The sequence below is a fragment of the Indicator indicator genome, chromosome 5, assembly GCF_027791375.1.
Source record: "Indicator indicator isolate 239-I01 chromosome 5, UM_Iind_1.1, whole genome shotgun sequence".
NCBI classification, from domain to species: domain Eukaryota; kingdom Metazoa; phylum Chordata; class Aves; order Piciformes; family Indicatoridae; genus Indicator; species Indicator indicator.
In genome coordinates, this window is record NC_072014.1 from 22,838,114 (window position 1) to 22,852,149 (window position 14,036).

General features: G+C 34.4%; 1 protein-coding gene across 1 annotated transcript; it reads left to right on the forward strand.

Annotated features, from left to right (window-relative positions):
- Nucleotides 1-849: 849 nt before the first annotated feature.
- Nucleotides 850-11,882, forward strand: GALNT3 (polypeptide N-acetylgalactosaminyltransferase 3). Its single transcript, XM_054380846.1, has 10 exons — nucleotides 850-1,358; nucleotides 2,589-2,761; nucleotides 3,953-4,102; nucleotides 4,342-4,576; nucleotides 5,859-5,976; nucleotides 6,370-6,570; nucleotides 7,635-7,766; nucleotides 8,688-8,789; nucleotides 11,118-11,270; nucleotides 11,760-11,882. Exons 1-10 carry the CDS (start codon nucleotides 850-852, stop codon nucleotides 11,880-11,882), a joined length of 1,896 nt encoding a protein of 631 aa, XP_054236821.1.
- Nucleotides 11,883-14,036: the final 2,154 nt, after the last annotated feature.

Below are 14,036 nucleotides of genomic sequence, written 5' to 3' on the forward strand. Positions count from 1 at the left end.
AGTGGCAGAGTTCCTGAAAGAGGAGAGTTCTCTGACATGCTCTCTTGATGAGTTGCAGCAGCACATGCCAGAAAACAGAGTACAAGTGAATGAAAAAAATACATGGAATGAGTACTTGATCCTTAGGCTAAATTAACCTACTCCAAAATACCTGTGTTAAGTCTGCATTGAACATGCATACTAAATACCTAAATTAATCTAAAGATTTCACTCTTGAAGTCCAATTACTTAGGTCTGAAATGGATTTTTATTTATTTACTTTTATTCTTGGAAATTTGACTTGAAACAATTTAATGGAGAAGTCTTTCCCATCCTTATAGTTTACTTTTTATGTGGATCTTTCTAAAATGTCATTTGAACTTATGATACTTATTTCATGTTTTCCTCCTATCCCATCATTGAGCTAAAATTCTGTGCTTCTAGAACATTTAAAACAACAATTTCTTCTAATTTTAAAGAAGTTAATTTTCAAGATTTGGAAGAAAATTAATGTGAAGTAGTGCCATTGTGTAGAAATAGTTTTCTATTCTTAGTGGTGTGTTTGCTTTCTGGTTCTTCCTATTTGAAGAAGTATATTAAAAAAAAAAGGAAAGTGCATTTTGGGGGTCTTACAGGTTTGATGTACCTTTAAGTGATGCACACAATGTTTGTCAGTTAGGAATCGTGAATTAATTCCTGCCCCTTTTTTTTTTTTTTTTTTTGGTTTTACATTGTTGAAGTATGTTAAAGTATTAATTATTACTTTTTGTTTTAATTTACAGGTGTTAAAATTTCAAGAAATGCTGTGACCTATTTGACTAACCTCATTCACAGAAACTTTTGTCTTGTGATAATTTTTTTAAAACTAGAATGGCGTTGAAAAAAATACCTAAAATATTCAAGAAATTTTTTCAGTGGAAACTCTGGAAGTTTAGCATTATTGTGTTAGTTTTTCTAGTATTTTTATTTTTATTGCAAAGAGAAGTGGGTGTTCAAGATTTTAAAGATGAAACTGGCATTGAGCCAGCTGTTGGAAAGAAAAGTCACGTATTGGGTCTTGTATTAAATGCTATGAACAATATCAAAGGTGCAAAGCCAAAAATGCAGATAAAAGCACCCGTTAGGCAAACTAAAATTCCTGGAGAGAGACACTGCTTGCCAGGACACTACACTGCAGTGGAACTAAAACCCTTTCTGGATCGACCCCTTCAAGATCCTAATGCTCCTGGTGCTTCTGGTAAAGCTTTTAAAACCATCAACTTGAGTCCAGAAGAACAGAAAGAGAAACAGCGTGGAGAAGAAAAACACTGTTTTAATGCATTTGCGAGTGATAGGATTTCTTTACACCGAGATCTTGGACCAGACACTCGACCTCCTGAGTACGTTGAAATGTGTATGTCCTGATAATTGAAAAACTTGTCAGAAATGCAGACTGCAAAATGATTGAACTTCAGCATTAGCTGATAGTTTAGGAAAGTCTCCCAGCTATATACATAATTATTTGCTGTACATTACGAGCCACAAGTGCCAAGGGCAAGAATGTTCAGAAAGGCTCACTTCTTTCACAGTTTTAAATGCAAAAGCACCACATTTAAATAAGGTTTTCTTCTTTTGCCTTTAAGCTACAATTTCCAGAGTCTCTTTCTGGAAGTCTGCTAAATTTTACTTAGGAGAAACCCAAAAATGTTATTTCAACTTTTTCCCTATTTAAACACCATTTTCTTAATTTTCTTCCTTATTGTTCATTCCCCCCCCCCCCCCCCCCCCCCCCCCTTTTTTTTTTTTGACTAGTCAGTATTCATACAACTACCAATGTAGTTTAATAAATTGGGACAATGGTCCATCTCAACAATCTTGTAGTATTGAAAAATGATATTAATGAAGATAGTAGTACTTTAGCAGAGAGGATTTTGGTTACAAGCAGTCTCTTTCAGTGTCAGATTGTGTTCTCAGCTATGTCAGAAGTGACAAACCTTACTGAGCTGTTGCTGGTAGTATGACTATCATGTTACACGTCATGCAGCTCACAATAACCTTTGCTGGAGCATAACCGTCAAGTTTTTGCCGGTGTATTTTGTGAGACAATGGCTGTGATAATTGCCCTGGGAACCCTTCTAGTCTCTAAAGCTGAGACAATAAACAGTAGGTGTGCAGTTTATGAATACAGAAATATAGTCATCTTGACTTGTGATCAGAATATATATAAAAAACCCCATTATTTAAATGAGTTCAAAGTTGTTTCCTTTGAATGGGAAATGTTGCCCTAAGGATTATATTTTCTATTTCTGGCTTTTAACAGTAATAGTGACTTCAGTAGAACAAACCTGGGTGCTATATGAAACATACTCAAATGTTTGTGAGACAGAAGCAAAACTGAATCAGTTGTTCCAAGTGGAATTCTTATTCATAGTTTTAAGAAAGTATTCTGTATGGCTTCTCCAGTGGGAGAACCTGTCTGGACTCCAAAGCCAGGATAGAAAGTGGAGAAGATGAAATATGTAATATCCATACTTACAGACCTTTGTACTAGAAATAGAAGAGTTTCTTTTAAGAATCTGAGTCAAAACTTTTTGTCTGTTTTGTAACATTTGACACTTTCTAATCTGTAGATGTATTGAACAAAAGTTTAAGCGTTGCCCGCCATTGCCAAGCACAAGTATTATAATAGTTTTTCATAATGAAGCATGGTCCACTCTACTGAGAACTGTTCACAGTGTGATGTATACATCTCCTGCCATTCTGCTCAAGGAGATTATTTTGGTGGATGATGCCAGTGTAGATGGTAAGAAGTCTTTTCTATTTTCTATGGATTTTTTTAAAAATTTGTGTTGGAATTGTGGAGAAATTGGTTAAAAGAGGATATCTCTTTCCCACCACTAACATGTATAATGATATTCTAACTGGTTTTGTTCAGTTTTCTGTAAAATATAAAATAGTTCTTCCCTATCTTTATTTTTATAAGGTAGTCTAATAAGAAATTCTAATCCTCTAAAAGGCTTTAAAACCCCATTTCTGATTATTCCTATTCTAGTCCTGCTTAAACTGCATAATTGGTTGCATGACAAGTAGTTCTCTGTAATTTGTGCTTCAAACTAATTGCAATTTATGGAACAAAATATGTAAGGATAAATTAGCCAATGCTTGTAGAAATTTGCATTTTATCATTGTGATTCTTTATGCAAATTAACTTCATTAATATGAAGGAGAATGTCTTTCCTAGAAAGTAAAATTATTTGATGGACATTAGTATTCAGTACTCTGACTGCCAAAAAGAACTTAATACATACTGAGTGTGATTACAAATGCAACTTAAAAACCCTGCATGTTCTTAACTTCAGATGAACATATATACCAATACATGCTTATATTAATGCATTTGCACTCTTTGCAAGTCTATAGAATACTGATGCACTTGGATGTAAATATGTCCAGTAGTACAATTTGATACTAAGGATGAACAGAGGAAGGAAGATTGAGATGTTTAATGAGGAATGTAGGGTTATTGCTCAAATTTTGCATGTTTAAAGAGTGTTTTATATAGCTTTGTTGCTGTTGTAAATAATGTAGTCTTTGAAAACAATGTAAAATGTGCTGTCATTAAGGAAAAAATGTGCATGTTTGGCAGATAACTTGAGTAAGTAGGTGCATGATGATCTGCTTGCTCTGAAAATGGATTTTGAATTGATAATCTGTTATTACTGCAGAAGAGATGTACTAGCACCTGTCTTTTCTCTTTTAGAATATTTTAGTGTTCCATCTCCTGTTCTCTGCCAGTCACCTCCTCCTACGCCCCCACCCCCAACAAAACTCAGCCCCTAAAAATAGCGCTCAACAGTCAGGAATTGTTTACTGCTTTGATGTTGAGGTAATTCCTCTGATTAGTGTGAATTGTTTATCCTCTTAGTTTGATAATGTAAAATTTTGGGCAGTGACATGTATATGCACTGAACCTGAAACCCTTTTCTCTTTCTAGAATATTTGCATGATAAACTAGATGAATATGTGAAACAATTTCACATAGTTAAAGTAGTTCGCCAAAAGGAAAGAAAAGGTCTAATCACTGCACGGTTGTTGGGAGCTTCCGTAGCAACAGGAGAAACCCTTACCTTTCTGGATGCTCATTGTAAGTGTAACCTGAAACTATGTCAGGTCTGGTTTATGACACTGTTGTCTTTGATTTTGGTGTGGCAGAATTTTTATGAATTGTTAGTATTAGCAAGGTATTATCTTTCACATTGATATTTTATATTGTTGAAAGTATAATTACTGATGCTATTTAAAACCAGTGCATGCTGGCTTGCTGTGGGCATGTTAAAATACAGCCAAGTACAAATTCAGTGTTTGCTCCCATTTTCTCCATAGGTGAATGCTTTTATGGCTGGTTAGAGCCATTATTGGCAAGAATAGCTGAGAATCCTGTTGCTGTTGTAAGTCCTGATATTGCTTCTATAGATCTCAATACTTTTGAATTTAGTAAACCTTCTCCTTATGGGCATAGCCACAACAGAGGAAATTTTGATTGGAGTTTGTCATTTGGATGGGAGTCTCTTCCTAAACAGGAACGTGAAAGAAGAAAAGATGAAACCTATCCAATTAGGTAAACATAATTTAAATAATATTTTAAATCCTTCAGTTTTCACTTTTTGTTTGTTTGTTTGTTTTGGTTTTTTTTTGTTATGGAAAGCAGTTTGTAAATGAGTCAAGTTTTTCAGATGGAATCATAAAATTATTTTGGTTGGAAAAGACCTTTAAGAACATAGAGTCCAACCATTACCTACCTCCACCAAGTCTGGTGCTAAAGCGTCTCCCTTAGCAGCACATCAATGCGCCTCCAGGGCTGATGGTTCAACCACCTTCCTGAGCAGCCTGTTCTGGTGTTTGATAACTATTTCTGTCAAGAAGCTTCTTCTAATCTAAACCACCCCTAGCACATCTCAAGGACATTTCCTCTCCTCTTATCACTTGTTACTAGAGAGAAGAGACCAACACCCACCTCACTACAACCTCCTTTCAGGTCATTGTAGAGAGTGTTAACATCTCCCTTCAGCCTCCCCTTTTCCCTACTAAACAATCCCAGTTCCCTCAGCTGCTCCCTATAAGACTAGCTTGTGGACCAGCCACTAACTGAATTTAACTCCAGTTGCTACCACTCTTTAGGCCCAGTAAAGCATCCACCCATCAAAGCCATGATGGGTATGATCACAAATCTTAGCATCTCAGGTGCTTTTTGTGTAATACTTTCTCTAAGAACCACATTGTAAATTTTAAAGCTTTTATAAAAATATATCCTCCTTAAGTCAGTAATTGCTCTGAATATATCTTATTTTTTCTATATATGCTGAGAATGTAATAAGAAATTTCTATTGTTTTTCACCATGAGATGGACAAGGGGATTATAAGCAGGTTTTTTTTTCAGACAGTACCACAGATTATGCTTTGTCATTCATCATCCCTGAAAGGATAACAACAATTGTTAAGAGCACCAAAATGCTAGACTGTTAAAGTGGTGCATTTGATGATAATTTTATGTACTGCAGGCAGATTACTGGTCTGGAGAAGTAATAACTTTGCTCCATATCTTCCATACAGGGAAAATGTGGGTTTTTTTTTCCTTTTGCTGTCTTTTATAACAGCAGTCATTAGTCTAAAACAGTTGTTAATAAATGACAATAAAACTGTCAAGTAAGACTCATTGTGGGCAGATTTAATTGCTTTTGAGTATTATCTATGCCAGGCAAATGTATCAACGTAGTGAAACACTGACAAATGCATGCAAACTTCCTAGAACAGTTACACTGTTTTTACACCTATGTTAAAACAAAACAAAACAAACCCTAGCTTTTTGAATCCTGTCTTAGTAAATTTCACTTTTTCCCCAGAACACCTACTTTTGCTGGAGGTCTCTTTTCAATATCAAAAGACTACTTTGAACACATTGGAAGCTACGATGAAGAAATGGAAATATGGGGAGGTGAAAATATAGAAATGTCTTTCAGAGTAAGTTTAGTATTTAATTAACCATGGTCTCTACACTGACAGTGCACAGGAATTTTGAGGAAAAATTAGTATTATGTCTTGAAATCTCTGCTGAATTAGCCAGCTAGGACATGGAAATGAATTAATAATGATCTATGAAATAAAATACAGTCATGCTCACTAAACTGATTTTTTTTTTAAATGTGTTTAGGGTTGATAACTGAAATATAAATTTCTAGAGTTTACCTGATCAGGAAATTCACTTATAATTGATACATGCATTCTTGTTAATGGTTTGGGGTTAGTTGTGTTTGGTTTTTTTTTTTTCCTGGTGAACAATAATATTGCTGAATTTTTTTTCCTACCTCCTTAATTCTTATTGCAGTGCACTTACACAAAAAATGTTATTATTAGGTATGGCAATGTGGTGGACAGTTGGAGATCATGCCTTGCTCTGTTGTTGGCCATGTCTTTCGCAGCAAGAGTCCTCATACTTTCCCAAAAGGTACTCAAGTGATCACACGTAATCAAGTCCGCCTTGCAGAAGTGTGGATGGATGAATATAAAGAAATATTTTACCGAAGAAACACAGAAGCTGCAAAAATTGTGAAACAAGTAGGTGGTGGTGGTGGTATTAGAAATCACACTTGCTGCGTTGAAAGTTTTGGTGAGCAAAAGTTATTTATTGACAAAGTACGTAAGGATTCTAGATTATGAAAAGACACAGTTCAGTTTGCTTAATGATGTAACCCTAACAAATTTGAGCAAACTTAAGTGTTTGGGTGGTCATAATCTTTTTTTTGTATGGTGGGGCGGGGGGGTTTATTGGTAAGATTTTTTTCATATGTTCTCTGAAATCCTGGTTTGTCTGCACTAAATAGTTACGGAACTACAAGAAATGAATGAGAGAAGTTACTGGGCATAGGAAATGCAAACTAACCTATTTATTGGAGGGTGAAATGTAATATCTCATTAGTCTCAGTTGTGTAGTATTTTTACTGAAAAAGCAGGTTTTGTTCTTTAACTGCACAATAAACCTTATCCAGTAATAGAAACAGGGTGGTTATCTGTCTGCTTAAAACTTAAATTTATTTAATTTTGTAAGTTTTCTCAGACTCTGGTCTTTCATCATGTGGAAGCTTTTTTTTTTTTCCCTACCTTTGTATGATAAACTTTTATTACTATTTTATCATTAATAATAGTAGATTTCCTAAGCATGTTTAGCAGCTAGACAACTGAATTTTGTCTGGGAGGTTCTGCATTGTACTATTATGCAAATTATTTGATTAATCCAATTCATTATTTCAGATCACTCTTTTTAGTGATATCAGTTGGCTTTATAACTGTCATCAGTATAGTCTTGTTTGTGCTTTCTCACTTCATGGCACTGTGTTAAAACTGTCTTGGAACTAAGGATACTTCTATTGCTTCCACATCGTGATGCAGTTTTCTTGCATGTGCTTTAATATGCTGTAGGGAGGTAGTCAGTGGGTTTATAACAATGAAAAACAAACAGCAGCAACTGTAATAGGACTGTATTTTAAAAATCTACAAATGAAGCTTAAAACTTGTTTAATACTAAAGTGCAGAATAACATGTATGTATGACATTGGTATTAGTAAGGCTAGTAATTAGTAATGCAATTAGTAATGCTTGCTCTTCTTTCCTTCCTTTCACAGAAAGCATTTGGAGATATATCGAAAAGACTTGACTTAAGACAGCGTCTTCAGTGTAAAAATTTTACCTGGTATCTCAGTAATGTTTATCCAGAAGTCTATGTGCCAGACTTGAATCCTTTGTTTTCTGGATATGTAAGTTTAATCTTAATTATTTTCTGTGGTCTTGCATAATAGAGGATGTTTGGTACTCTTTTAGGCTACATTGGCCATAGCATTTACTTTTTAGCCATCATTAACAGCTCTAGGTTTTTCTGTCACTACTCTCGACAAAGAATCTGTTCTGTGTACATTGCTATTTGAATATTTGTTTGTTTGTTTGTTTTGTCAATGGTGATACAAATTTAAGCAAAGTGACCTTGCTTAGTGGGATCTTATAAACTGCTACGTTAAGCATTATTCCTCCTAACACCAACAGTTAAAATGACACAAAAAGTACTAAGCCACCGTTAAGACTTTCCCTGAGTTATCAAGGTAAATTTAGCTTTACATAGCAAGAAGTTTGAGAGAATTTTAACTTCATGTTAATGAGGAAAACTGGACAGATGTTTGCCTCACAGAATTAGGTTTATGATGAGGTGTGTTTATAGAGATTCATACTGGTTTTTCTAAAAGACCATTGCATTTCCTCTGCGACATAACTTCTTGAGCATTAATTACTAAAAATAAATTTAAAAATATTTAATATCTAATAAGTCTTAGTTTGTAGTGATTGTGAATATTTAGCAAATAAAATGTCCCCCTCCTCTAATTTTGAATATTTGATGTGTATTTGTTCAAATTGTAATTGGAATAACAGTAACTTTGTACACCAGTAGCCTAATAATTTACAGTGTGTGGCTTTGGATAACCCTAATGTCATTACTAGGCTGTTGTTTAGAAATTAACAACTGTGACAGACCAGGATTTTTAGGTTTGAGTGTAGCAGGAAGTAAAAATGAACTAACATCTGTAACTGTTGCTAAACCAAAAGTTAGTTTTGTATTGAATTGAGACGGTTTAATTCTCTATCATCCCTAAGCTTCTTCCTTTTTTGTGATAACACCCATTCTTTAGTTAAAAAATATAGGGAACCGCATGTGTCTGGATGTTGGTGAAACTAACCATGGTGGCAAACCATTGATTATGTATTCCTGTCACGGACTTGGAGGAAATCAGGTAAAATATTTTTATGTCTGTTTTTTATGATCTGTTCAGCTGAAACTTTACTATATTAAAGTTTTTCATTAATTTTGAAGAGATTGACACATTTTTGTTTAATATGGGATTTTGGTAGGAATTTTTTTGTTCTTTGGTTGTAAGAGGGTTTTTTGAGTTAATTCCTATGTATATTGCTCAAGGAAAATGTCATATTGTTATTCATGTCTTCTGACATTTTACATTCAGCATACAGATTCAGATTTCTAAAGCAGTTGTACTGCTTCACTGCTTCATCTCTCGTTTCTGTGCAAAACCTTTTCATCCTATCCCTACTACTTTTTTGTAAGTGTTGTCTTCCTAATTCTTCCTTTCCTTATGCTTCCTCCTATTGCTTCTTTCTTTGCCACTAGGACTCGCATTGTCAAGGAAGATATTGATGGGAATCCAACCAATGGGAGACAAGTGGCCAGGCCTGAGCCACCTTCCCTATCATGCTTGCAGCCTCATAGAGTGAGGTCAAAGTGATCTATCTTACACTGGCTAATGAAAGTAAATAATATGATTGAATTTGTCCAAGAAGAGCTCTCTTTGATGAATAGCTCTTGGAGACGGCAATGGTGCTCTGTTTCTTCTACAGTATTATTTACAATAGTTTTCAAATACTGAATCCTTCAGGCACTACTGTAATACTAGTAAAAGGAACATCTCCTTCCTTTTCCAGAAATGAACACTTCTCTGTTACCCTAAAGAGTTGCTTGGTGAGCTGTACATCCTTAATAACTAAAGGTTTAAAAGTTTTTATTAAAATCTAAATCTAGTTGTAATTTTTTTCCCTCCTTTTTTTTTTTATCTTCAGTCTTCTAAGCCTGCCATTGATGATCCCAGTTAGTTGATGCTTTCTTAATTTTGGGGGGAGATGGAACACTCAGATTCTTACAATATTTAACTTTTTCTGTTTTGTTGTGGATTAATGCTTTATTAGCCTTTTTACATTGTCACAGCGATTAATGTGAGAACACTGTACCAAGACACTGTATTAAGAGATCTGCTGTATGCTTCTGTTGTCATCTGTCTCTAAGTTATCTTAGACTGTACTAAAACTCTACACTTAAAAGTGTTGTGTTTTTTGTTTTTCCTTCTGCCATAAAATAGTCTGAATCCCTTTAAATGCTAACCGTCAGAGAATTTTAGTATAGATTTTGCTGGTAATGCTCAGGAGATGTGCATATTTGCTTTTTTAACCCTTCTCATTGCAATACTCTATTTTCAAGGTTTTTTTATGTTCTTTATCAGGCTTTAGCAGTGTAGGCTGAAGTTTTCCATACCACATGTCGTCATTATCATCCATATATTCTAGAAGAGAGAATGGAATGGAAAAGAGAACCTAGTTTTCAGAGTTGTACATAAATAGTTTATCATTCTTCCTTTTTAGAATATTCTGGATCTGGGAACACATCCATCTCAATATCCAAAAATTAATGAACTTTTATTGTAGCTTTTGAGTTGTATTTTCAGAGCTCACAGGGATTTTGGAGTTTAAAAGATAAATGGGAACAGAATAAGTCAGATGAGCATAGGGTAAATTATGTCTGAGAGCTAAGTGACTAAGCAGGTCATTTCCTATCAGTACCTGTTTCAGGGAGTAATTGCATATAGAGACTTTAGAGTGAGAAGGTAGTTTGTTCTTCAGTGCTATTCCCAATGATGCCAAGGAAATGAGGAGCTGGAAGCTGACCAATTGGACAGATAATTGAAAGTCAGAGAGCCAACTGAGCCTGTTGTTAATAATCAATGGAATCATGGTGAAGAATGCTGACATACAGAGCCAAGAAACAGTGGTAGTAAGATGTAATGGTGGGAACTCTGCTGTTTAATGAGAGAGAAAAGGAGGAGACCAGGATGGTAGGGTATGACCCAGAGGTATGAAGGGACAGCTGTGTCTGTAACTCAGAATTAAATTCCTGTTAAGACTGGAATTATAGCCTCCAATTCCTGAGCTTTAAGACTTCTTTGCTGTCAGGAAATACTGGTAAAGTTCACTCACAAAATACACGCATATGTTACTTTTTTAATGGCTAGCTTACAAGAGAATGTAACAGGATCCTGTCTTTAACATTTGTTTAGACAGCCAAAGTTGACATACAGCAATCAGTATTGTTGGTGTGACATTTTTATTTGCCCTAAGGAAAAACAAAATCCAGCAACAAAAGTTGACTAAAGATTTTTAAAGTAGTAGTCTCAAATTGTTGGATAACAAAATAAATTGTGTACTGGAATTTCAAAGGGTTAATTTAGTTTGATACTATTGATTGCTTATTTACTTAAATTTTTGAATTATTTAAATAGTACTTTGAATATTCTGCACACCATGAAATTCGACATAACATTCAGAAGGAGCTTTGTCTGCATGCCTCTAAAGGACCTGTGCAGCTTCATGAATGTAACTACAAAGGCCAGAAAACCCTTACTGTTGGAGAACAGCAATGGCTGCATCAAAAGGTATTTAGACTGCGTGATGAATTGGCATTTTTATCAATGATTTTTATATGAGGTAATTGTTGTTTTCCAGTAAGGGAGGAAACCTGAAAGAAACAGAACTCTGAAGCCAAATAGGAATATGTTTATTTCTGGGAGAAAAATTCATATAATCTCCACTTTTCAGTTACCAGATGAAAAATTGATGATTTTACTATTTTAAAAATAAAGTCGAAAAGTCACTTACAAAATGAATTGGTGTCTTTCAATGGGTGTCTTGGATCCATCTGGAAGTCAATCCAAATGTGTTGTACCTTTTAAAATATTTTTTTACTTCCTAAGAAAATAAATTGCACTTTCATGCTGTTCATATTTGTTTACTAGCCCCTGTCTGCACTGTTTTTAGTACCTTATGCTTTAACAACAATGAATTTGGGAAAAAATGAAGAGGCAGGGAAGTAGCATACTCATTGTTTGTTCATTTTCTTTTCCTTCTTTTTTTCTGCTCTTCAGGATCAAACTCTATACAATACAGCACTACACATGTGCCTTACAGGAAACGGCGAGCATCCGAGTTTGGTACCCTGTAATCCATCAGACTCCTTCCAGAAATGGATCTTTGGCCAGAACAATTAAAATTTGATATTTATAGGCCAGGAATGTTTTATTAAGAGGGAAGATCCATTCTAAACTGTGATCAAATACGTATACAATGTTTTAAAGTGATAATACTTTAAATGAAAAATGTTTCAATGCTTTTTCTTTTCCCTTTTATTTAAGTTGGATATAAAACATGTCATCGGGACAGGAGTCTGTTATACCAAAGATGACTGAGATTTAAGAAAAATGTTTACAATATTTCTGTGATAAGACCTTTATATGTTGACCACTGATTTGTGGATCCTTTGTTCTCTTTCACCTCGGGGACCATGTGTATATTGTTTTTCTGCATAGTGTAAATACTTCAGGACTTCTTTTCTCTGTATAGTTACGAAAAATTACTGTATACTGCCTAAAACCCAAGACACTCTAGATGTATATTTTTACGCTTGGTTGACTCTTTTTTTTAATCACATCCTTAGTGAAGATTTCTCAGTATTTTTAAGTTCCTTCCCTTGAAAAATTAAATTATTTGACCTTCAGGTTAAAGCAAAATAGGCTACCACACTGTGCTCAGCTTCTAGCAAGTCAGTTCTTTTGCAGAAAAAAATAATAGAATCCTTCTTACTGAAATACGCATGCATGGTTATTTTAATGGAAAATCTACTTATTCTTATATTAACTTCCTTTTGTTTACCCAGAAATTTAGTATAGATTTGTTAATATTTCATTAGCTTTAAAATTTATGACAAAGTTAAATTGAACCAGATTTTTGAATTGCTTAACACTTTTGTAAAAAATACTACATGTTATCTACTAGATTAATTTCTTTCCAACCTTTGCATGAATCACTGTTTACCTAACAGCTTTCTATTCTTTACATAGTTTCTTGTGTGAACATTTGCATGTTGGTTTTCTTTTTTTCTCTTTTCTTGTTGTTGCTGTTCCCTTTTTACAAAGGACTTACCTCTGTTTTATCAGTCCAAGTGAGACTTTGGCCTTCCTAACTATTCTGCTAGGTCTTTTCATGAAATACGGTATTCTTGCAAGCATCCACAAATATATTTCAATAGATCATGTAGAGCTGTGACTTCATAAATAGCTTTCCTTTGATTAAGTATTTTTAAATATATTTATATTTCTTTGTTTATTTTACTGGATGCATAGTTCTTAAACACCCTGCACTTAGTCTTCCATTGCAGTCACCAATCATGATTATTTTCTGACTGTGATTTTCTGAGTCCTTCTTTAATGAAGGAAACTATTCTGTGTAAGAAATGTGATCTTTAGGAAGAGAGATGTATGCATACTTGAAAATGTCTACTTCAGGATATGAATAAGAGATTAATAACCATCCCACCTTTAAGGTATCTAAGATCACATAAAATTGCACTTTAGTAAGGTAAACTCTATTTAATAATAAACGTTTACATTCTGGTTTGGAGAAGAAAGACTTAATTGGTTTACGGAAATTATAGAGGTTTAAAAATAACCTTAAATTTGCATGTGTTAGGAAAATGGTTGTGAAATTAATGAACTTCTAGGAATGGAAGGAAGCAGCAGAATAAAAGCAAGGAAGAGACTTATTGTTGTCTAGAGTTGCCAGGGTTGTTATTAAGAGAAACATTGATTCAAGGTAAAAAGATACTTAGACTTGGCAGCTTGTTGAAAGAGTTGTGTGGAATGTGTAGTATCTATTCAAATGGAAGAAAAGAAGAGATGTAATACCAACCAGCTTAATAATGAACTCCTTAATGATCTGAATGTCAGGAAAGGTGCATGTAGCACTGGAAAGCTGAGTAATACACGATCAGGCCTGGTTAGATGTAGCTAGTAACAGTATTTTAGAAAATGCTTAGTGTTTCCTTTTAAGTAGTGTACTCACAAGAGGAAGGAGATTAAAGAAAAGGTCAATCTGACAAAGGAAAAAAAATCAGTTTTTTTAAAGTGAAGACAAAGGAAAAATATTTGCTGCATGATCAAATATAAAGCTGAGAATAAACTTGAAAGGGTGAAAAAGTCCTTGTTGTGGAGGCAGCCACAAAATAAGATAGCAACAGTCACCTGAAAACTGTGAATTTATTACAATTAATCTGCTCTCCTTCCCATGCAATAAAATTACAGATTTGGGTGTCAGTTGGGAGTATACTTCTGCACAACCACTTAAACTGTTTGGGAGAGATGACCCAA

What these genes read in the sequence shown, in the direction of transcription:
- GALNT3 (XM_054380846.1), top strand. Translation starts at nt 850, where the DNA reads ATGGCGTTGAAAAAAATACCTAAAATATTCAAGAAATTTTTTCAGTGG. An exon ending in GATGAAACCTATCCAATTAG is followed by an intron (nt 4,577 to 5,858) that starts GTAAACATAATT and finishes CTTTTTCCCCAG; the next exon opens with AACACCTACTTTTGCTGGAG. An exon ending in ATATAGAAATGTCTTTCAGA is followed by an intron (nt 5,977 to 6,369) that starts GTAAGTTTAGTA and finishes TGTTATTATTAG; the next exon opens with GTATGGCAATGTGGTGGACA.